Genomic DNA, 22,388 nt, shown 5'->3' with positions numbered 1-22,388 from the left:
CGAGGCAAGGCATAAGCCTTAAGGCATTGGGGTGTAAGCCTTTTGAGAAATTTGTTTTTAGAGAAAAATATGTATATAAATTACGCATATTTTAAAATAAATAATAAATAAATAAAATAATAAATATAATGTAAAAAATAAAATATAAGTTACAAACTACTTGTTAGCCATTCCATTTTGCTAACTTGAATTTGTTGTGCACATCATGGCTAGAGATGGTTATAAATAAACGAAGTTCAAATTATTTTTTCAAGATCTAAGATTCAACTCTCAATTATTTTGGAATGCTTGAGGTTCAATAGTTTCACTAATATTATGACACTCCTTTCATATAAACATGGAGTTTACTTTTTCAAGCCAAATCTAACTTGAGAATCACACACCCAAAATGTGTAAGCCTCGACTGAAAAGGTGCAAAGGTGTGCTTTTTGTACAAATGTGAAAATTTGAGTGTAATGCTTTAGCCTTTTTGGAGATTTGAGCCTCAAGTTTTCAGGCATGCCTTGCATTGAGGCGAGTCGTGATTGAGCTTTTTAAAACATTGGTGGTTTCAATGTGGCAATTTGGGGTCTCAGTGGGTTTGATGTGGCTTGAAATGGCAATTTCGGGTCCAATTATGTTTTATTTGGTCTAAGGTGGAGATTTAGGGTTTTGATTAAGTTTAATTGGGTTTGATGCAAGAATTGTTGGGAAAAAATGAGACTTACTGAAAAATTGCGGAAGCACAATCGGAAGTTCTTTCTCTCTTAATTAACAAAATCAGTTCTTATGATATGACAATAGCACAAAAATATATTTTTTCAGCAGCACAAAATCTGCCCAAAAATAATCACAAATATCAATCACACGAGTCACAATTTTACGTGGAAAACCCTTTCAAATCAAAGGGTAAAAACCACGGGACTTGACAGTTCACTCAAAAACTTCACTATGATAAAAGTGTGGGTGCAGGATCTCAATTTTCAACTATCACAATTGACAAAAAATTAGCTCAATCGGACCACAGATGACCCTCCAATCGTTGGTTGATCAAAATTGCACCCTAATGCAAAAACCCGGATTTTCTCAACATAGTTACTGTTCAAAAGCCGATATATGATGCTACAGTGGTTGGACGACCACTCCTACCGTTCAAAATCAGTGTCTAGTCCTCTATCTAATGACAAAAAATCTGCTCGATTGGACCACAGATGACCCTCCAATCGTCAATTGATCAAAACTGCACACTATAGAAAAAATCCAAATTTTCTCTTCTGCTTCTCTCTCTTTCTATCGCAATCTGATGAAATTCTACATTGCCAACCCAAATTTTCTTTACTTAAATGAGGTGTAAAAAGGCCTCTAAAAAAAGCCCAATAAAGAGCCCAAAGAAAATGGGTTAAAGGGTTGAATGAGTTTCTCCACATAGGAGGGATACCAAACCCAAAAAATCTCCCCCTTCCAACTATATGGAGGTGCTCGCCATCCGAGCGATCAAGCAACAAGTTCCAAACTTTTCTCTTGGTAAGGCTTTGGCTAACATATCAGCGCCATTATCATCAATACAGCACCATTATCATCAATATGAATTAGCATCTAGAACATCCCGTATCCAATGATACCTTACATCAATATGTTTAGATCTAGCATGAAAGGTCGAATTCTTACAAAGGTGAATAACACTTTGTCTATCACAAAATAACACGTACCTCTCATGTGTAAAGTCAAGTTCTTGCATAAATCTCTTCATCCAAATCAACTCCTTGCACGCTTCGGTCACTGCAATAAACTCGGACTTAGTAGTGGACAAGGCAACACTTTTTTGCAATCTGGGTTGCCAAGCCACAGCTCCCCCTGCAGAAGTGATCAAGTAACTCGAAGTAGATTTTCTGGAGTTAATATCTCCAGCCATATCAGAATCCGTATAAACAACTAGAATAGGTTTCTCATTACCAAAACAAAGTTTCAAGTTGGAGGTATCCCTAACATATCTCATAATCCACTTCACTACATTCCAATGCTCTCTACCTGGGTTAGAAAGAAACTGACTGTACCATCAGAATAGGCTATGTCAAGTCTTGTGCATATCATTGCATACGTCAAACTATCCACGACTGAAGCATAAGGAACTCTCTGCATGTCTTCCTTCTCTTTCTTTTTGTGGAAGGACTTTGCTTGATACTTAGTCTAAAGTGTGTTGCAAGAGGAGTGCTCACCATTTTAGCTTTGTTCATATTGAACCTTTGAAGTACTTTTTCAATGTGCTTCTCCCATGATAACTATAACTTCTTGGCCTTTCTATCACATGTTATCATTATACCAAGGGTTTGCTTTGTTGGCCCCAAGTCCTTCATTGCAAGGACTTACTCAATTCTTGCTTCAATATGTCAATTCTAGAAGCATTACAACCAACAATAAGCATATCATCAACATCAAGCAATAAAACAATAAAATCACCATCATGGAATTTTTGAACAAAACAGTGATTGGAAGTAGTCTTCTTATAGCCATGCTCCCCTATGATAAACTTCTTATACCATTGTCTCGGAGCCTGCTTCAAACCATATAAGCTCTTCTTCAATTTGCACACATTGTCCTCTTTTCCTTGTGCACTAAAACCCTTTGGTTGCTCCATGTAAAGCTCTTCTTCCAAGTCACCATGAAGAAAAGTAGTTTTCTTATCCATTTGTTCAATCTCTAAATCATAGTAGGTTGCTAAACTCAATATAGTTCTAATAGAGGATATTTTTACAATAGAGAATATTTCCTCAAAATCAATCTCCTTTTTTCTGACTGAAACCCTTAACGACCAAATTGTCTTTGTGTCTTGGACTGGAAGAATTCTCATCTTGCTTCAACTTGTAAACCCACCGATTTTTCAAAGCTCTCTTACCTTTAGGCAATTTCACTAGCTCAAATGTATGGTTGTCATCCAAAGATTGAAGTTCATCTTTTATAGCATCAACCCATTGATCTTTGTAGTCACTTTCCATAGCCTCTTTATAGCATTTTGGTGCCCCTCCATCAGTTAAAAGAACATATTGGTTAGAAGAATACCTCGTAGAAGGCTATTGGTCTCTAGTAAACCTCCGAAGTGGAACTGTTGGTGGATTCATAGGTGCTTGGGGTTGATCATCCACAACATCCATGGGAGCATTAAGTTCACCTATACCCTGTTGGTCATCATCAACATCTTCTTGCATGTCATTCTCAATTGGATTTGGCAAAGGGGTTAGAGGAATTGGATCCATACTGGTCAAGTTATCATTGCTTCGTGGAACTATCTTCTCTACCTTAACAATGCCTTCGATGATCTGATCCTCAATGAAAACTACATCTATGCTTTTGACAAGCTTCTTTTCAATTGGATCGTATAATCTGTACTCAAATTCATCTTGACCATAACCAATAAAGATACATTGACTAGTCTTGGTATCTAAGTTTGACCTCTCATCCTTTGGAACATGTACAAATGCCTTGCAACCGAACACACACAGGTGATCATAAGAGATGTCCTTGCCAGACCAAACTTTATCTAGAACATCACTTTGCAAAGGAACACTAGGAGACAGATTAATCACATGTGCCACTGTGTATAAAGCTTCAGCCCAAAATGATCTAGGCAACTTTGCATCTGAAAGCAAACATCTGACTCTCTCAATTGATGTCCTGTTCATTCTTTTAGCCAGGCCGTTCAATAGTGGTGTCTTAGGAGTTGTCTTCTGACCTTTGATTCCCTGCAGTCGACAATACTCATCAAATAGTTTACTATATTCACCGCCATTATCAGAACAAATGCACTTCAATTTCTTCCTTGTTTGCCGCTCAATTAAGGCTTGAAACTGTTTAAATGCATCAGGTACTTGGTCTTTTGTTTTCAAGGCATAGACCCAAAGTTTTCTTCAATGGTCATCAATAAAAGTCATGAAATAAAGTTCACAACTATGCGTCCTTACCTTCAAAGGACCACAAACACTAGAATGTACCAACTCTTGAAAATCTTATTTTCTTGAAGGAGGGTGATTCTTGAATGGGACTCTTTTCTGCTTTCCAACCAAGCAATGAGCACAGTTCTTCAATGTAGCATTCTTCAAACTAGAAAGTTGATTCTTCCTCACTAAACAATTAAGCCTCTTTTCACTCATGTGACTAAGCCGTTTATGCCATAACTCAGTTGATTTTCATTTTTTGTCACATTAACAATGCCTCCGGAATTTGAAATCTGCATCAAATACAGATTTGAACACTTCTTTTTCCTCGAGCTATAACCAAGGAATCTTTAGTCAATTTCCACTGACCCTCACAGAAGATGTTACAAAATCCCTCATCATTGAGCTTTCCTACTGAAATCAAATTCAAATGAATATCTGGTGCATGCCTAAGATTTCTAAGCTTAAGCTTTGTTCCATTGTTAGTCTCCAAACTAACATCTCCCATGCCAACAACTTGCGACAAGCTGTCATCACCCATCTTCAATACCCTGAAAGTACTGGGCATATAAGATGTGAAGAATTCCTTTTGTGACGTGACATGAAGTGAAGCACTAGTATCTATCACCCAACTTGTCTCATCGCATCCTAGGTTGATCATAATCTCATCATAAACAACCACCAGATCATCAGAGGTAGCAGTAGCAACACGATCAATACTTTTGGGATCTTTCTTCTATTGTTTATTATTACCACCCTTGTTCTCTCTCCTCCATTTGTAGTAGTATTTCTTGATATGGCCCATCTTGCCACAATGATAACACTCAATATTTTTGTATCTTGATCTCGACTTACTTCGGTTTTTATCTCTACCCTTTTCACTTAAGTATTTACTTCTCCCCCTATTTTTCAATAACTAGAACTTCAAACGGTGATGAAGAACCCTGAGACCTCCTTCTCACATCTTCATTCAACACACCATTCTTGGCAAATTCCATAGTCACAACACCATTGGGAACAAAATTGATAAGTGAAACCCAAAATATTTCCCAAGAGTCTGGTAGGGTAGCAAGCAACCAAAGCCTTATAATTTCATCATCAAAATTGATGCCCACACCAAGTAACTGATTCATAACTCCTTGAAATTCATTTAGATGATCAGCCACAGAAGTCCTTTCTTTATATTTCAGTTGCATCATCCTTTTAAGCAAGGATAACTTATTATTGTCAGTCTTTGAAGCACATGAGTTTTCAAGTTTGTTCCACATAGTATGTGCATGTGTCTCTTAATCAATGTGATTGTAAACATGTTCCTCAACGAATTGCTGAATAAAACCACACCTGCCGATGCTCAAACTCCCATTCCTCATCAGTCTTAGATTCAGGCTTTTGAGTAGCAAAAACGGGAAGATGCAAAGCCTTCAAAAATAGGTGGTCTTTCATTTTATTCTGCCACGGTTGATAATTTTGTGCCATTCAAAAGAATTATTCTACTTGTGCAAACATCCATAATTACACAAGAACACCGAACCTTGCTCTAATACCAGTGTGTTGGGAAGAAAAGAGACTTACCAAAAAATCGTGAAAGCACAATCGGAATTTCTTTCTCCCAATTACAAAATCAGTTCTTATGATATGACAATAGCACAAAAATTCATATTTTCAGCAACTCAAAATCAGTCCAAAAATAATCACAAATATCAATCACACGAGACACAATTTTATGTGGAAAACCCCTTCAAATCAAAGGGTAAAAACCACAGGACTTGACAATCTACTCAAAAACTTCACTATGATAAACGTGTGGGTACAAGATCTCAATTTTCAGCTATCAAAATGAGTAGTAACTCTGTTTTTAACTAACAACAAGAAATCTTAAAAATCAAAGAGGGAAAGTTGAGAATTTTACCAAAAATGTGGTTACTGTTCAAACCCGATATCTGATGCTACAGTGCTTGGTCGACCAATCTGATTGTTCAAAATCAGCGTCTATGAGTCCTCTATCTACTGACAAAAAATCAGCTCAATTGGACCACAGATGTCCCTTTCTCTCACCTTTTTGTCTACTCTGCCAACCCTAATTTTCTTTACTTAAATGAGGTGTAAAATGCCTCTAAAAAAATCCCAATAAAAAGTCCAAAGAAAGTGGGCTAAAGGGTTGAATGGGTTTCTCCACATAGGAGGGATACCCATACCCAAAAAGAATTGGGTGAAATGTGGAAGGGTTAAGCAATCTAGTTTGGAAAGAGACCCCTGATGGCAAGAAACCCTTTATTTGACTTTTTGGTGAAATAGGAGAGAAATCAAGAGCGAGGTTCCAAAAGGAAGGAGTTGAGACCAAGCACCTCAATTTTCAAATTTTGATTTTTTTTGCACATTTTTGATAGGCAAAAGAAGGAAAAATTGGCAGAGAAGTGACACATATGCAAGGATGAGAATACATTACACTTTAGGGGTGAATAAAAGGGTATTTTGATTATTCAGACAAAATGACGACGAGTTGCTTTGGAAGTGTGAATGGATCACAAAGCCATAACACATAAGGAAATGCTTATGCTTAGAGTAATTGTTTGCCAGCTTGGGAGAAAGCATGAATGCTCAAATTAAGTATTTGAGGTCACTTTTTCTTCCATGTGAAATAATGTTTGAGAACGTCTTTTCCCTCTTTTCAGGAACCTTTAAATTGGGCCTCTTCAGTGATTTTTTTTTTTTGAGATCTCTTTATTCATAAATGGGTATTGTCAGTTCCTACAAAATTTTGATGCGCTCCACACAAATAAATCCTAACACCTTGGTGGTCATAGGTTGTCACTTGTCACTTACTGACCAGCATAAATAAAGTGTTTGTCAGTTGTGGCATTTGAAGATGCCACCAGCACTTGCTATGGTAAGTTCCGTCAGTGTTTTTAAAAATATTTTGCATAAATTAAATCTCTCTCTCTCTCTCTCACACACACACACATTTTTTTAAGGTAGATTTCCAATTACAGTTATTGTTACTACTGTCACACTTCAATTTACAGTCAGGCCCCTCCACTGTACCAAAAAAAAAATTTGTTTTTCACTCATTAGGTTATTGGGATTACTCAGCTCCCATCCGTCTCTGACCATCACAAAAAAATAATAATAAGAAAGGCTCACCTGTCTGATCTTCCCATGTATATGCCATTCTTTTCTTGATTGTTGCAAGCTCCATTCCCTCCCCGCCCCACCCCACCCCCTTTTTGAAGCGTCCCACTTTATTGCATTAGTTTATTACTTGTTCTTTATTCTGCAAAAAATCTCGTGCTCATAGATATTTCCTTGTATATAATTCATATTTTATTTTATGCTGGCTCGTGCCATGCACAAAGCACCTTTAGCAGTGTTTTCTGGTCTTTAATATTCAATTTGCATTTTAGGGAGTTAATCTGCCTTTTGCACTTGAATTTCGGAAAGAGTTGTCCAGGCTTCCAGACATGGAGCGGTTGCTTGCCCACCTATTTGCTAGCAGGTAAAGCCAGACTGTAAGGGTGCACACATCTATGTTGATTAATTTGATATTTATTTTATTGATGGAGATTTGCTGATGGTTCTTTGAGGTGATTTATGATCATTGATTTGAATTGAATGCAGCAAAGCGAATGGAAGGAATGCAAATAAAGTAGTTTTATATGAGGATGCAGCGAAGAAACAGCTCAATGAGTTCATATCAGCTCTACGTGGTTGTGAATTAATGGCCCAAGCATGTTCTTCACTTGGTGCTGAATTGGAAAATGTCAAATCTGAACTATTAAATAACTTGCTCACACCTGGTATAACTGGATCAATTTATTTCTTTGTTTCTTTATTATTTATTATTTTATTCAGTTGTTATCTGACAATTTGAATTTCATTAAACATATGCAGGCAAAGGTCTTCCTGACGTATGTTCAATTCTAAAGCATTTCAAGGAGGCTTTTGATTGGGTGGAGGCCAGTGATTCAGGACGTATAATACCTCATGAAGGAGTTGATGCTGAGTATGACTCTGCTTGTGAAGCAGTGAAGGAAGTTGAGAATAGTTTCAAGAAACACCTCAAGGAACAGCGGAAGTTACTTGGAGATTCTTCTGTATGCACTTGCTTGGACCTGGCTTTTCAATTATCATTTTTGTAGTTTACTTGTTTATTCTGTGAAAGATTACCAACTCCCATATCCTGATGATCTGTTGTAGATCAATTATGTCACAGTTGGAAAAGAGTCACATCTTTTAGAAGTGCCAGAAAGTTTGCGTGGGACAGTTCCTCGCAATTATGAGTTACGGTCCTCCAAAAAGGTAAATAATAGCATGTGTTTTCTGAGAATCAACCCAACATATTTTCTTGAATTGGATAAACATAGATACATGTGCAGAATGATAATAATGTCTTTGTTATGTTGGGATTATATATTTAAGTTTACTAGAAAATGTGGGGCAAGCATATATATTGTTTATTTGTACAGAAAGCATGCCTTGGAAATAATGAATCTCGTAAGTATATGTCCAGTAGGCACATGCATTATTTTTCATATTTACTGATGTAGTAAGGTTACTACATTCTTGGTACTGGAGGGCCTGTCCTGTGCCAGAGACACTGAAATACATGAGTAAATAAATAAAAGATACTTTAACTGATGTTGTCAGTTTTATCCATGTCAACTTGTCTGACTGCAAAGAATGATGTTTTACTGGACAACTACTAGTGATAGAGTGATAAGTGTTGCAATTTTTTAATGTGAATCTGCAGTAAGGTGTTAGTTTTAATTCTTAAGACTTTCTATACATTGTAACCATAAAACAATTTGTGAGTTGCTTAATCTGTTGGGTTGTGGGCCATGAGAACTCTCCTCCTCAACCCAGAAAAAGAAAATCAAACTCAGCTAATGTAAATAATTAAAGTGAAACTGTATAGGGATGATGAGAAATCCAAGAGATTTCTTCCAGAGAGGAAACTTGGGGATTTCGAGTGCAAGATTTTTAATTGATGGAAGTTGCATATCAGTTAAGATCTTATTTTTTCTCCCTCAGCTAATTGCTTGGTTAAGATTGCTTCATTTAGTTGACTTTTCCCTATCGTCTGTTTTGCATGTTTAGGGCTTCTTCAGGTATTGGAACGCAGATATTAAAAGGTTGTTAGGAGAACTATCACAGGCTGAGTCTGAAAAGGAGTCTAAGTTGAAAAGCATTTTGCAGAGGTTAATTGGACGTTTTTGCGAGCATCATAATGAGTGGAGACAATTGGTTTCTGCAATTGCAGGCATGTATTAGTTTCCTTTGTCTATTTGTGTAGCTGTTAATCCATGAATATCCACTTATGTCAACAATAGACAAAATGATTACTTGGTGATCGGCTGTCTTATCATCTCCAGTACTGTCCATGATAGCAGCTTTTTTTTTTTACTGTGTTTTGTGTGCGAGAGAGAGAGAGAGAGAGAGGTTCTTTATTCCCTTAATATAGATGTTTACATGTTGCATTGCTTATATTATTGAATTTTAAATGTTGCAGAATTGGACGTCTTGATCAGTTTAGCAATTGCAAGTGACTTTTATGAAGGGCCTACCTGCCGTCCAGTTGTCTCCGGCTTAGCAAGTTCAAATGAAGTGCCATACTGTAGTGCGAAAAGCTTGGGACATCCAATTCTTAGAAGTGATTCTTTGGGCAAGGGTACCTTTGTGCCCAATGACATTACTATTGGTGGTTCTGGTAATGCCAGCTTTATCCTTCTCACTGGTCCTAATATGGGTGGAAAATCAACTCTTCTTCGCCAAGTTTGCTTAGCTGTAATATTGGCACAAGTAAGGTTCTTGTTCATGTAAACTGTAAGTTATCATCTTCAATTTTGTAGCCTTCAGTCTTGGTGTTTTCTCAGGTGGGAGCAGATGTTCCAGCAGAGAACTTTGAACTGTCGCTTGTTGACCGTATCTTTGTTCGAATGGGTGCCAAAGATCATATTGTCACAGGCCAGAGTACTTTTTTAACAGAGCTTTCAGAAACTGCTTGTATGCTGGTGAGGGTTCATTGTTTTTTACTGGAGTGACTTTTGTAATCATTGTTTGGAACAGCTGAAAAAGTGTTTTTTTCTAACAAGATGTGCTGAATTTTATAAGTACTGATAATAAGTACTCAACAAAAGTGACAAATGTTGTTTGGTTGTCTAGAAATAAGTGCTGATTATAGGTGTTGATAAAATAAGTGCTGTTTGGATACTTTTATTGTTAGTGTTGTATAAATCTATGTTATTATTTTTAATATCATATAATGATATAAATAATGTTTTTTCTTTCCAACATATAATTCATATATTAAAATAAATAATAAAATAATATATGATTGTCAATTTTTGTTAATAATATTATTAAATAAATTAAAATTTTTAATTAATATGATTCATCGTTATTATTTTTTAATTAACAATATATTATTAATTTGTATTTATAATATTGTTAGTTTTATAATATTTTTTTAATAATTAGCACATTTACCCAGGCTGGGTTGAGGATAAAAAAAATCCTCGCCATACAAGTTGAATTTTGGATTTTTCAGATTTGGGCAAGAAGAGGGCCATCCATGGTGTTGCATCCGCTGTACTGCAATTTGGGTGAGAAAAGAGGAATTTTTTCTGTTTTTCCAATTTTCAAGAATAGCCATGCATGGTGTTTGCCCATGTGATGCACAGTTTAGAGGGTGGAAAGAGGGTGATGATTGCTAGAACTGGGAGATAGAGATGAGGGCATTTGGTTGAACTGGGTATCTGCCCATGTGATGCTGAGTCTTTGTTGTAAATTTGTTTTGTCCATGGTATGCATCTAATCAGGGAGAGAGGGAGCAAGAAAGGGAGAGAAAAAAGAGCGAGAGAGGCTGTGTCCATGGAATCTGATTAGCAGAGCTGGCGTGTCCATGGAAATCTGCTGCAGTGTTATGAACAGGGAAGAGAACTCAGAAAAGAGTGGCACGTCCATGAATCTTCTCTTCCATGATGAAGGGTGGAGGGATAATGGGCATTAAAGGAGGATGGGTTTGTGGCTCTCTGTGGGAACGTGCTCCAGTCAGAGTGTTTTTTTGGGGTGCACCAAGAATCTTTGGATTGCTTCTAAAATCCACTTAAAAAGTGATTCTTTGTCAGTAAATTTTTGAATAGGCATTTTTTTTGGCAACATGCCAAACAGCACTTTTTGTACAAGCATTTATTTTAAGAGTGAAGTACTTGAATGCTTGTGAAAAAAGTGCTGCCAAACAGTATCAAAATGTTTTGCCTGTTGAAATAATAAACTTAAGAGTCAAAAAGAAACACTGACATGTGAATTTGTACGGACTTATATTATTTCAAGTCAATGAATCAACTGTATGGCTATGCAATCTTAACTGTGGGAAAACAAGTTGATGGAAAGTTCAGTTTGTTTTTTGTTTTATGTTTGCTCTCATCTTGGTCCTCCTCATCTATCCAAGCTAAATACAACTCTGAACAAATTTTTTCTTCAATATCTTGTCACTAATTTTTTCTCCTGTTGTCAAACTTGTCATCTTAGTTGATTCTTATGAGAAAATGTTGTGTCATCTTGTGGGTTCCCAAAACTTCAGATTAACCAGGGACATTTTATATTTATTTCATACCCCCATGTTTTGGAGCTTGGAGTCCTCCAGACTTTGTATTTGAATTTGTATTAATTTAGATAAAATACATTACAAAATTTTACTAAGTTTCATCCAAATCCAAACCCAAGGCCTGAAATCCATGCTCCTAACTAGAAACTTAGGGTTGATTTATGGATATGCATTCTGTAAACATATTTTTAATCATTAATGCAGTCGTCAGCAACCTGTAATTCGCTGGTGGCACTAGATGAGCTCGGACGGGGAACATCAACCTCAGATGGACAAGCCATTGCGTAGCCTCCTTTCCTTTTTTTTTCTATGTTCCATTTGCGATTCTCCTCCTGCACTTGCTTTGAACAATACCCGGAAAGTCTATTTGATCTCAGTTTCTCCTCTCTGAATTTCTATCTTTTGCAGGGAATCAGTTCTTGAACATTTTGTCCGCATGGTGCAGTGTCGAGGAATGTTCTCTACTCACTATCACCGATTAGCCATAAGCTACCAAAGGGATCCCAAGGTACATATCTGTCTCTTCTGAGGGTTTAAGGCCTCGAGGGGTTAATTTATTTTCTAACCAAGATGCAGTTCACATCTTTACAAGGATTAATGTTTGGCAAGCTTTGATTTTTTAGTTGTCCTCACTTTTTTTTCTGACTGCTTCAAAACTTGTGATTACTATAGAGGAATTTTCTAATATATATCATCAGCAGTCTGTTCTTCCTTTAGTACATACTATTGTCATAACATAGATTGCTGTCTCAACCATCTGGAACTGTCAAAATGACAGTACACCTTTACCTGCCTCTGACTCTAGGATCTGAAATTTGAGAAAAATGTCTTGCTCATTTCCCCATTTCTATGTAGGTATCCCTATGCCATATGGCATGCCAAGTTGGGCAAGGAGATGGGGTGGAGGAAGTTGCATTCCTTTATAAGTTGACACCCGGTGCATGCCCTAAAAGCTACGGGGTAAATGTTGCTCGACTAGCTGGTAAGTATCTGTGCTGCTTTCTTTACCTTTATTTGGGACTTCAACCAGAAACAAAATCCAATAATCATTCTGGAATGATTTTGTGATTCAGATAGTTTATAGCAGTGCTGAAATATTAAGCCATTGAAACCGTGCAAAACATTTTTTAAGCATTGCTTGAAGATTTTCTGGTCACTCTAGAATAATTAACAGAATACACAAGAAGAATGAAATTGTATCTTTGGAAAAAAATTTCCAACTTTCGTGAATGCTACCCAAGTATTTTCCATGTATTATTGTTCAAGGTATATCAAATCATAGATTTTAACTAGTTGAATCTGCATTCATATTATTTTATTTTCAATTGATTGGCCAGGTGGTTCATTTTTGGCTTAAGAAGGTTGATACCATATTTCTTGGCAGTATTTTTCCTTAAAAAAGAAGCTAATTTTTAACTATACTGATGTCAGGACTCCCTGATTCTGTACTTAAAATTGCTGCTGCTAAATCAAGAGAGTTTGAGGCTGTGTATGGTAAAAAAGGAAGGAGAACTGTGGGTAGCTCGTCTATTCAGGGTCAGGAAGAGGAGATGCTGGCTTTCATGCAAAACTTCGTCAGTGCTGCTGCTAAATTGAGTTGCCATTCTTCCAAGAATGCAAGTATTGGCATACTGAGCGACCTTCAGCATCAAGCAAGAATGCTTCTTCAGCAATATTGAATTGAACCGACCATACATTTCCTGTACAATATTGATTTCTTTTTATTCTGTGCGTCGGAATTACTAGTCATTCAAGTTTTCCGGGTGGTTTCACTGGTGAACGTGGGAAGCTATTCTTCGATTTTGTTGGCACATCACGTTTTGAACCAGTGATTGTGTTACGAGGATAGAGGTAGAGCAGGTTATGTAAAATCTACGCCACCTGAAATCCGAGGCTAATATGCCAATTGAGCGGCCCTCGGAATCTCCATTTTTGTACATTCGTGTGTATACATTGTTTGAATGTAAGACTCGGGATTTTTGGTCAATCTGAATGGAAAGGAGAGTGACGCTGTTCCTGCCATTTTGTTGTATTACACTGCTTTTTGCTTTACCGTGAAAAAGAGGGTGATTCCAACTTCCGACCAACAAACCTGATGGTTGTTGGGACATGCACAAAATTGGTACATCCAACTTCCTTTAATTGAAAGCATCTGAGTGCATAGAGCATAGAGCATCGTCCTTCAATTGTTTTTGATAAGTGAAATTTTTTCTGATTTTTTTATTTATATATTTAGGTTTTGGGGGATTAATATTGTAATCAATTTTTCATTTATACTTGGAACTTTTTTTTTTCTTTAAATAAATTTTCTTTTTTCTTGTTTTCCTTTGTACAAGGCCAAAAGGGGGGAAATCTTGAAAGGAGCAGTGATGCAATGCTCCGATACAAATTGTAAGCATATAGGGAATGCTCGAAGGGTATGGTTAATCAGTATGATGTTGTAGCTGTCGTTCTTCATCCTCGTCATCGTTGTCATCCCCATCATCGAAGCTGGAAATGTCATCATCAGAATCCTAATGTACAGAAAGAAAAAATAGAAAATAATGTATTTAGTTGACAGGTGACTTTGATATCCTCCTACCTACACAGAGATTTAAGTTGCTGCGCTGCATCAACTTGTGGTGAAGCATAGCTTCTTAAATATGAACCACAAGATTAGCCTCTCAACTGCTGAGAACTACAGCTTTGCCTGATGAAAGTTCAGCCCATTTCCCTAAAGTTTGCTCGGTTTGATTATGCGAACCAAGGTTTTGCCTAAAAGTTTTGATTTCAAAGTCGTACCCTTTTTTGTGGCGTTGCTTTTAAATAAAAAAAAAAAAGTGGAAACAAGTGAAAAGACTAACATGATATTGTCGCCTGACGATGCTGTTCTGAATTGCTGTGATTATGCGGATCAATATGTACATTGGTAGAAGAATTCCAGTGGCTCTTAGAATAATCAACTGCACAATTCACAATCAACCAGGAGGAAAATGAGACACTAACCACCAAAATTTTGATTGGGAGCCAAGAAAATCAGATACTTACAGTGAGAATTGTGAAGGGGTAAGGCCCTGCTGCGCTGGTAAGCACAGGAACTAGATGTTTCACAAGCATCAGAACCGTAAACTGCCAAAAATCCAATTTAAACAATCATAAACCAATCTTTCTGAACAAACCCAAAAAGAATGAAGATTGAGTAGAAGAACTTACAGCAAGGGCCACTAATCGAAAGCAAGAGGCGCTTCCATCGGCCGGAGACGAACATTGGGAGTAGTCAGCTGCTTCAAGCATTCCCCCCTCAGCTATGGCCATTAAGCCTGGATTCTGCAACTCCTCCTGCCTCCTTGGAACCTCCAAGCTTCCTCTGTTTCACTTCCATGTTCAAGCATTAGTCACCTTCAAATACCAAACTGTTCCATCTACCGTTTCTTTTCTTAGTTAAGAAAGAACTCCAAATAGAAAATCATAAAAAAAAATGCACTAACCAGTAAGTGCACTAACCATAGAAAATGCACTACCCAGCAAGTGCGCCAGCCATCATGGCACAGCAACTGATCTAAACTCATGCCAGCCACTATGATTGGCTGTCAAGAAAATGCATTTTACGCTTGATCTAATCAATGAACTCATTTTATTTAGATATTTTTTTTAATTTATTGGTGGGAAGATTTGTTATTATATAATTATTATTATTATTATGAATATGGGAGTGGAGCATGGTACCTGATGGTCACAGCCGCATCAACCGGCTGAGATTTTTTTGGAGGTGCTGTGTACCCAGGTTCATATTTCTGCAATATTTCATGAGACTTCAAAGATTAATCATATCCAGATTTTGAAAGCCAGCACGGAAAATTTGGAAGTGATTTTTCAAAAATAAATATGAATTGACTTAATCATTGCCTACCCTTCTTTTTTTTTCATAGAATTAATTATTGTTAATGAAGACATTTGATGGGGACGGCGGAAGAGATAAGAAATTCCCATTGAATGCACAGATGTAGCTAAAGAAGGAAAAAGAAAAAGCACGCGGAAACAGAGTTAAGAAATAAGAACTGAGTTTTTGAAAAAAAAAAAAATGAAATTAGCATCTGGAAATTGAGGAGAAGTTTCCCTCTTCACGGGACAAGCCACTTGGAAACATTGATTTGAAGTTTCAAAATTTTGTTGCAGGGAAATCAATAAAGACGTTCACGTGAATACAACGAAGGAATAGAGAGAGAGCGGATGAGCAAAAGACAACCTTGGGAGCCCAGAAATTCAGAACAAAACAAAAGAGGGATGAAAACAAAGTTACAGAGTGACTTAAAAGCAAAACCCACCCACAAACCAAATTCGAATTGCTACACCGAACGCGCACAAACCATAAAGCACCTTTAACAATTTAAAAATACAAGAAAAACCCAAAAATCATCTTCTTCATCATCGTCATCAAGAAGAAGAAGAAGAAGAAGAAGAAGAAGAGTTCAAACCTGGAGACAAATTTCACAATTGGTGTTGCCCTTTTCGTTGCACCATCTCTGTATACAATCTCTGTGCGCAAACTGAAGCATGAGAGGCAAAACCAAAAAGGGTCACGAAACAAGAAATGAATTTCAAAACTAAGAACTTCAAATTTTAAAAGGGAAAAATGTATTGAAAAAAAAAAAAAAACGCTCGCCGTGCAGGGACTCTCCCCCATGAACAGAAATCTTACTTCTCTCTTCATGATTACCTTAACGGTGCCAGAGCAAGCGCAGGGAGCCTCCAACCTCCTGCAACTCTCGTACTCCTCTTCATGGCAAATTCTGCACCGTGAAATCTCACAAGCCGAGTACTGCAAATCCTCCACACACAACACCACCTCCCCCATTTCTAATTTTCCTTTTTCAAATCTCTCTCTCTCTCTCTCTCTCTCTCTCTCTCTCTCTCTGCCTTGTTCTATGTTCCCCTCTCTTTGCCCCCCTTCTCTCTCTCTCTGCTCTTGTGCTCTGTTTTTGGACTTAAATAAAAGGGAAACACGGGAGTTGGGAAGTTCCAAGTCTACCCCCTACACTATATTTTTCAAAAAGAAAGAAAGACTGCCATGACACATACACACGCGAAGAAAGGCGGCTTCTAAGCTTGTTGAAAGATTACATTTACACACAACCCTCACCCTTTGTTAGATTAACACTTTATTTAAAGGCTCATGAATGTACATCGAGTTTTAACACTAGTCATTGGAAGTCGTGTTGCAACGCTCTTTTTTAAAGAAAAAAAAAAATTAACAGTAGCCTGGATACCATGATAAATTATCATTTTATTTAAAAATTTAAATTATTAGATTGTAAAATAATAATGTTCAATCCTAATACTTGTCACTCAAAAAAACTCGCATTCCATTTTTCTTCTTCTTCTTCTTCTTTTCCATCTTCTTCTCTTTAGCTTTTTATTTAGGGATTGCAAAACGGATTCGAAACGAAAGATGATTTATTTATAACTGGGTCAACTTGATCCTGATCCGTTTAATAAACGGATTAGGCGGGTTTGGATTGGAGGTGACTCTTTTAATTTGATATATATATATATATAATTAGAAAATATTAATTAAATAGATGTACTAGTTTCTACATTTTATGTTTTTTATTAAAATATTAATAAATAAAAAAAGAGTACTATTTTTTTTTTAAATTATGTCACTTTATTTGAAATATTTTGAAATATTAAAAATAATAAATTATACTTTTAAACGAATTCTTAATGGGTACCAATTTATTTGGATTTTGATTTATATGTTAGTCATCTATTAATAAAGAGGTCAATCCAAATTCGTTTAACCTCTATTTATTTACGATCCGTCCAAATCCGACCGCTCACATGTTTTGCCACTCCTATTATTATTTTAGCAAATGAGTTGTAATTTCAATTATTTTTCATATCATTGTCCTTTTATCTATTTATTTATTTATTTCAGATTTGTCACTCCTTAGAAAGATTTTTAAGGAACAGATTTTGACATATTAGCTGTGTTTGTTTTTGGAATTTTTTTTTCCACCACAAACCTATGTTTCATATTTTTGGTATGTACCAAATTATATTTGTTAACTTATCCATAGAATTAAATGCAGTTAAAGTTAGTTTTCTTAATGTTATAAATTACTACAAGTACATATGGCAAAACCGATAAAAATCTATTAATTTGGTTCAATTTTCATCTGTTTTATTCGACTTAGAATCAATCCGCATATTAAATGAATCAAATATGTTTTAAAAACTTTTTATTTGCCTATAAATGAGTCAGTTGTTAGATTTTTCGGGTTTTAACCAATAGAAATTCGTATATCCGTTAATTTCATATGTTCATACTTATTAGTCTCACACTCGTCTTTGGATTTGTCTCATGCCCACGTTCAAACTCAAGTCGAAATATTCAATTCTCATAATCAAAACAAAACCCCCAAATTCATGATATGAGAAATAAACAATTTTCTGATTTGTTATAAAATTTTTAATAATTTACCAAATTATAATTTTAAAAATAATTTTAGTTATTACGTTACGAAATAAATTTTTAATTAGATAATAAAAAAAATTATGCTAGAGACGTGAATGACGGATTATCCACTATCCGCTACTAATTATCTAATTCGACTTATCATAGATTCGTCACTTAATTGAATCAGAAATGAATTGTACTTTTTTTATCCAATAATTAGCCTGGCCTGCTACAGATTATTTGAGCTAATATGATTTTTTAGGTCGAGTTATAAGTCGTTGAACAAAAAGTAATATCGTAAATTTGAATTTAATTTAAAACTTATTTTAAAATATATACTAAATAAAGAAATGTAGTTTTAATTCAGTTATATATTAGTTGATAGTTGCAAATTACATAAATTTTCTTATATAACATTAATTTATATTTAATACAATCAATATTTGTGTGAGAGAATTTCAAAAAATAAAAAATGAATGCTACAATGGGGAAAACTCCTATTGATATAAACAGAAATTAATATATAATACATAGTATTTTCATATGGTCTGCTTTTTTATTTAAGAATTAGTTTTATAAAAACAAAATAAAATTGGATGATATTAAATGAGGACAAATTTTTATTTTTTATTTTTAAATGTAATTGCTAAATAGAATTAATAAGTATGCAAGTTTTATATTTTTATTCTTACAAATAAAAAAGCTTGTTGGTTTATTGGTCTAATAATGCCTTCTCATTTTATTTAAGAACAGATTTTATTACATTAAATGAATTTATTCTAAAAAATATATAAAATTAATTTATTCTAAAAAAATAATGAGAAAGAGATTTCATTTCTATTATTAAAATTCAAAAAAAAAATCATTTTTAGTATTTGAAGGGAGAATAATGCATTTTTTTTATAGATGACAAAATAATAATTATATGAAGATAATTTTAAATACTTTCAAGTAATAAATTAAAATTAAAAAGAAAGGCATTTTAAGAATATGTTCACTTTTAAAGAAGAAAAGGAAGAATAGGTTTTACGTGTATGGAAAATTTGTGAAGAACTTCATAATAATTAATGACTTAATTAGTTAATAAAAATGTACGAGTTTAAATTTAAACAAAGGAGACATTGTTGTTTCAAAAAAAAAAAAAATTATTAAACTATATAAATAATGGGTCTTACTAAGTGGAGAGATCAAATTGGTGAATTTGGTGCATGGATTGACCTCCAACTCTCAAAGCCCAAGAACACTTTACAACAATTCTCGTTGAATTCACATCCAGATTTACTGGAACATTGAGAGACTGGTTTCAAAGTCTTGGTAAATTCAGACAAGTTACGTTCATTCAATCTCAGATTCCCTCCTTTGCTTTGGGAACACTCTATAGAGAATTCGTTGGTGATCCAGACATTCATGCCAATGTTGTTCGACAAGAATATTTTGAAATGAGATATTGTTCTTTAAAAAGAAAGGATCTTGATTTTCATTATCAAAGGATGTCCAAGTGGTATTATCTTCTTGGTGGATTTCATGATGATAATCTCAGACAAGTTTACATTAATTCATTACCAGAAGATATTCAGCCAAACTTACAGAGAAAGATTGCTTCTCTCTCTTGACCACTTAAAGAAATCTCGTTAGGAGAAATTCATCAACTGGCACTCACTGCTCTTGAAAAGTTATGTGATACTCATAAGCTGTTTTCAAAGATGATCAAGCAGAATCATAAGTTCACAAAGCAATGCAAGAAGCCCTACTTATAGATCAAATGCAAAGAAAAGGATTGCATCTGTAGTCCCAAAAAGAAGAAGCATTTCAAAGATTATGGTTCCGACAAACTTTCCAAGAAAGATCACAGAAAGAAGAAAAGATTCAGATTCTTCAAAAAGAAGAGCCGACGAGGACATGACAAATCTCCTCGATGTTTCATTTGCAAGAAAAAAAGCCACTATGCAAAGCAATGCCCGATGAATAGGACAAAATCTGCAAAGCTTACCCAACAGTTACAGAATGAAGAACTAGATGCAGAGGCAGAATCTGTTCTTTCAGAGCAAGAAGAGATGACTGAAGAAACTATTCTCGTCCTCACTGATTCAGAAGATTCTGATTCAGACATTGATAAGCACTCAGACGAAAGTCTTCAAATTCAACCAGTCCAGCCTATTCTCTTCTCACAAGATTCTCATATTAGTCCTCATATCTAGATTCAGCTCCTTCCAGAAAAACATGTAAACCCATTCCTGCTGTTGCATTCATTAATACAGGATCTCATAAGACCATGATCAATCCTAAAGTCTTACCATCAGATTGTTGGTCTTCCCATACTCAATTTTTCAGAGCTGCTAATGATCAAATTTTTACAACCACTTTGATTTCCAAAAGGAAAATTGGGATTAAACTCCTTCCTAATTGCATCATTTGGACTTATGTTATCGGTAGTCCTCTTCCTCAAAAGGATGTTTTATTAGGATGGGATGTTTATTATCTTTCAAAATCCTTAAGGATTCTTCCCACTGGAATTAAGAACAAAAGAGAATTCAAGCCTTTTACCCAGACAAACAAAATCTATTCTCTTTCGTATTCTCCTCCGGATTTTCAGCCCATTCAAAATAAACTTCTGAAGTTATGTGCAGAAAGTCATGATTAGTTCATTCATGATCATCCACTTTGGAAAAACCCAGATTTTTTCATCCACATTTCCTTCAAACTCAATAAAGATATTAGTCCGACCAAGGCTACCCATCAGGGAATGACTTCATCAGACCTCAAGCTAGCCAGAGAAGAATGCTATTCTTTATTAAGACAATGTCTCATTGAACCAACCAATTCCTCTTGGGCATGTCAAGCATTTTATGTTGAAAAAAGATCAGAGGAAAAAAGAGATTAGTTATTGATTACAAGCCGTTGAATACGTTCATCAGGGATGATAAATTCCCTATTCCAAAAGCCAGCACACAATTCATCCATCTTGCTGAAGCAGAAATATTTTCAAAGTTCGATCTAAAAGGTGCTTTTTGGCAACTCGGCATTCACCGAGATGATAGATACAAGACAGCGTTCTGCATTCTGAATAAACAATTCCAATGGACAGTTCTACCCTTCGGTTTAAAGATCGCGCCATCACTGTTTCAAAAGGCGATGACTAGGATTTTTAATCCTATTCTGCATAGTACCCTGATTTACATTGATGATATATTATTGTTTTCAAAAAGTCTTGCAGATCACCATCACCTTCTTAAACATTTCCACCAACTGGCCTCATAGTATGGGATAATGTTATCAGAAAAGAAGAGCGTGATTGGAAAAAAAGAAATTGATTTTCTGGGGATGAAAATTTCCCATGGAACCATCTGTCCAGGTCCACATCTCGTAGAGCAATTATTGCAGTTTCCAGATGCTAATCTTTCTATCAAAGAAATTCAACAATTTCTTGGCATAATTAATTACATCAGAGACTTCATCCCACATGCGAGCCATCACACCAGCTCCCTGTCACAGATTTTGAAAAAGAAACCACCCCCATGGGGCCCTAACCAGACATATGCTGTCAAGTATTTGAAAAAAGCTGCAAAGGATCCACCGCCTCTGACTATTCCATCCACAGGAAATCTTATCCTCCAGTCAGACGCCAGTGACCATTATTGGGGTGCTTTATTGCTAGAAGATAAGGATAACATAAGGTCCTATTGCGGACACGCAAGTGGAGAATTCAAAGATTCTCAGAAGCACTACCACACTGTGTTCAAAGAGATAATTGCGGTGAAAAATGGAATTCAAAAATTTGACTTCTACGTCAGATCAAAGCACTTCACAGTCGAAATGGACAACTCATCTTTCCCAAAGATGCTTGAATTCCGAAACAAGATTCTCCCTGATCCACAGATTCTCAGACTCAAAGACTGGTTTTCTCGATATGACTTCTCCGTGAAGCATATAAAAGGCGATCACAATGTCCTCGCTGATATGTTATCTCGCCCCCGGAAAACAGCCTTCCTCATATCCAGACACCAAGCCATACCATTGATTCTCATGGCCTCATCCTCATCACCTCCAGATATCCTCTACCTCAGTGCCTCTACCCAGATACATTTCCCACCATAAATACCTCCAGAAACTACTGATGTCTCCAAAATCAAGTTCTATGCACAACCCTTCTGCTACCACTATGCTAAGATTATTGGCCATCACCAAACCTTCCCAGCATATCCATTCCTCAATCCCTACGTCATTGAGCCATCATCCTTCAATACTTATGTATTATGGTATCTATGGTATCTTTCTATTTTGCAAGTACATGCTGTATTCCTCCCTCTACAAGATACGTATGCCCATCTTCATGATCCAGCCAACTAGAAATCCCTGTTCTGGACCTTCCTCCAGCTGTTCGATCCACTATCCACATGGAGAAAGAAGCTGACTACCCTCATGGGTAACCACAACCTCT

At 35.9% G+C, this 22,388-nt stretch overlaps 2 protein-coding genes across 4 annotated transcripts in view; one reads left to right on the top strand and one right to left on the bottom strand.

The window, feature by feature from the left end:
• Positions 1-13,533, top strand: part of LOC131156760 (DNA mismatch repair protein MSH6) — a 38,678-nt gene extending 25,145 nt beyond the window's left edge. For both annotated transcript variants that reach the window (XM_058110686.1, XM_058110685.1), the window contains 11 exons: positions 7,310-7,401; positions 7,524-7,702; positions 7,797-7,999; positions 8,103-8,204; positions 9,003-9,165; positions 9,415-9,704; positions 9,779-9,916; positions 11,716-11,795; positions 11,920-12,019; positions 12,367-12,493; positions 12,943-13,533. In XM_058110686.1, coding sequence (XP_057966669.1) covers positions 7,310-7,401; positions 7,524-7,702; positions 7,797-7,999; positions 8,103-8,204; positions 9,003-9,165; positions 9,415-9,704; positions 9,779-9,916; positions 11,716-11,795; positions 11,920-12,019; positions 12,367-12,493; positions 12,943-13,190 — 1,722 coding nt within the window. In that variant the 3' untranslated portion in view covers positions 13,191-13,533. The remainder of the gene's footprint in view (positions 1-7,309; positions 7,402-7,523; positions 7,703-7,796; positions 8,000-8,102; positions 8,205-9,002; positions 9,166-9,414; positions 9,705-9,778; positions 9,917-11,715; positions 11,796-11,919; positions 12,020-12,366; positions 12,494-12,942) is intronic.
• Positions 13,534-13,764: 231 nt separating this feature from the next.
• Positions 13,765-16,628, bottom strand: LOC131156761 (uncharacterized). 2 transcript variants are annotated; one of them, XM_058110687.1, is made up of 7 exons: positions 16,208-16,628; positions 15,966-16,037; positions 15,217-15,284; positions 14,704-14,857; positions 14,539-14,619; positions 14,355-14,453; positions 13,765-14,024 (listed from the first exon to the last, which is right to left on the bottom strand). In XM_058110687.1, exons 1-7 carry the CDS (start codon positions 16,343-16,345, stop codon positions 13,935-13,937), a joined length of 702 nt encoding a protein of 233 aa, XP_057966670.1. In that variant the 5' UTR covers positions 16,346-16,628; the 3' UTR covers positions 13,765-13,934. The 2 variants fall into 2 exon arrangements, with proteins under 2 accessions (XP_057966670.1, XP_057966671.1); XM_058110688.1 differs by having other exon boundaries at positions 13,765-14,001; positions 16,208-16,626.
• Between the last annotated feature and the right edge of the window lie 5,760 nt (positions 16,629-22,388).

Source organism: Malania oleifera, chromosome 5 (assembly GCF_029873635.1).
Source record: "Malania oleifera isolate guangnan ecotype guangnan chromosome 5, ASM2987363v1, whole genome shotgun sequence".
NCBI lineage: Eukaryota > Viridiplantae > Streptophyta > Magnoliopsida > Santalales > Ximeniaceae > Malania > Malania oleifera.
The sequence above is the reverse complement of the archived record's forward strand: the minus strand, read 5'-3'. Positions and strand labels throughout refer to the sequence as shown.

Bases quoted from the DNA above. Each gene is read 5' to 3' on its own strand.
- LOC131156761 (XM_058110687.1), bottom strand. From the start codon at position 16,345: ATGGGGGAGGTGGTGTTGTGTGTGGAGGATTTGCAGTACTCGGCTTGT. The intron at 16,038-16,207 runs GTAATCATGAAG...CTCATGCTTCAG, and splicing joins CTTGCTCTGGCACCGTTAAG to TTTGCGCACAGAGATTGTAT. The intron at 15,285-15,965 runs GTTTGAACTCTT...GAAATATTGCAG, and splicing joins ATTGTGAAATTTGTCTCCAG to AAATATGAACCTGGGTACAC.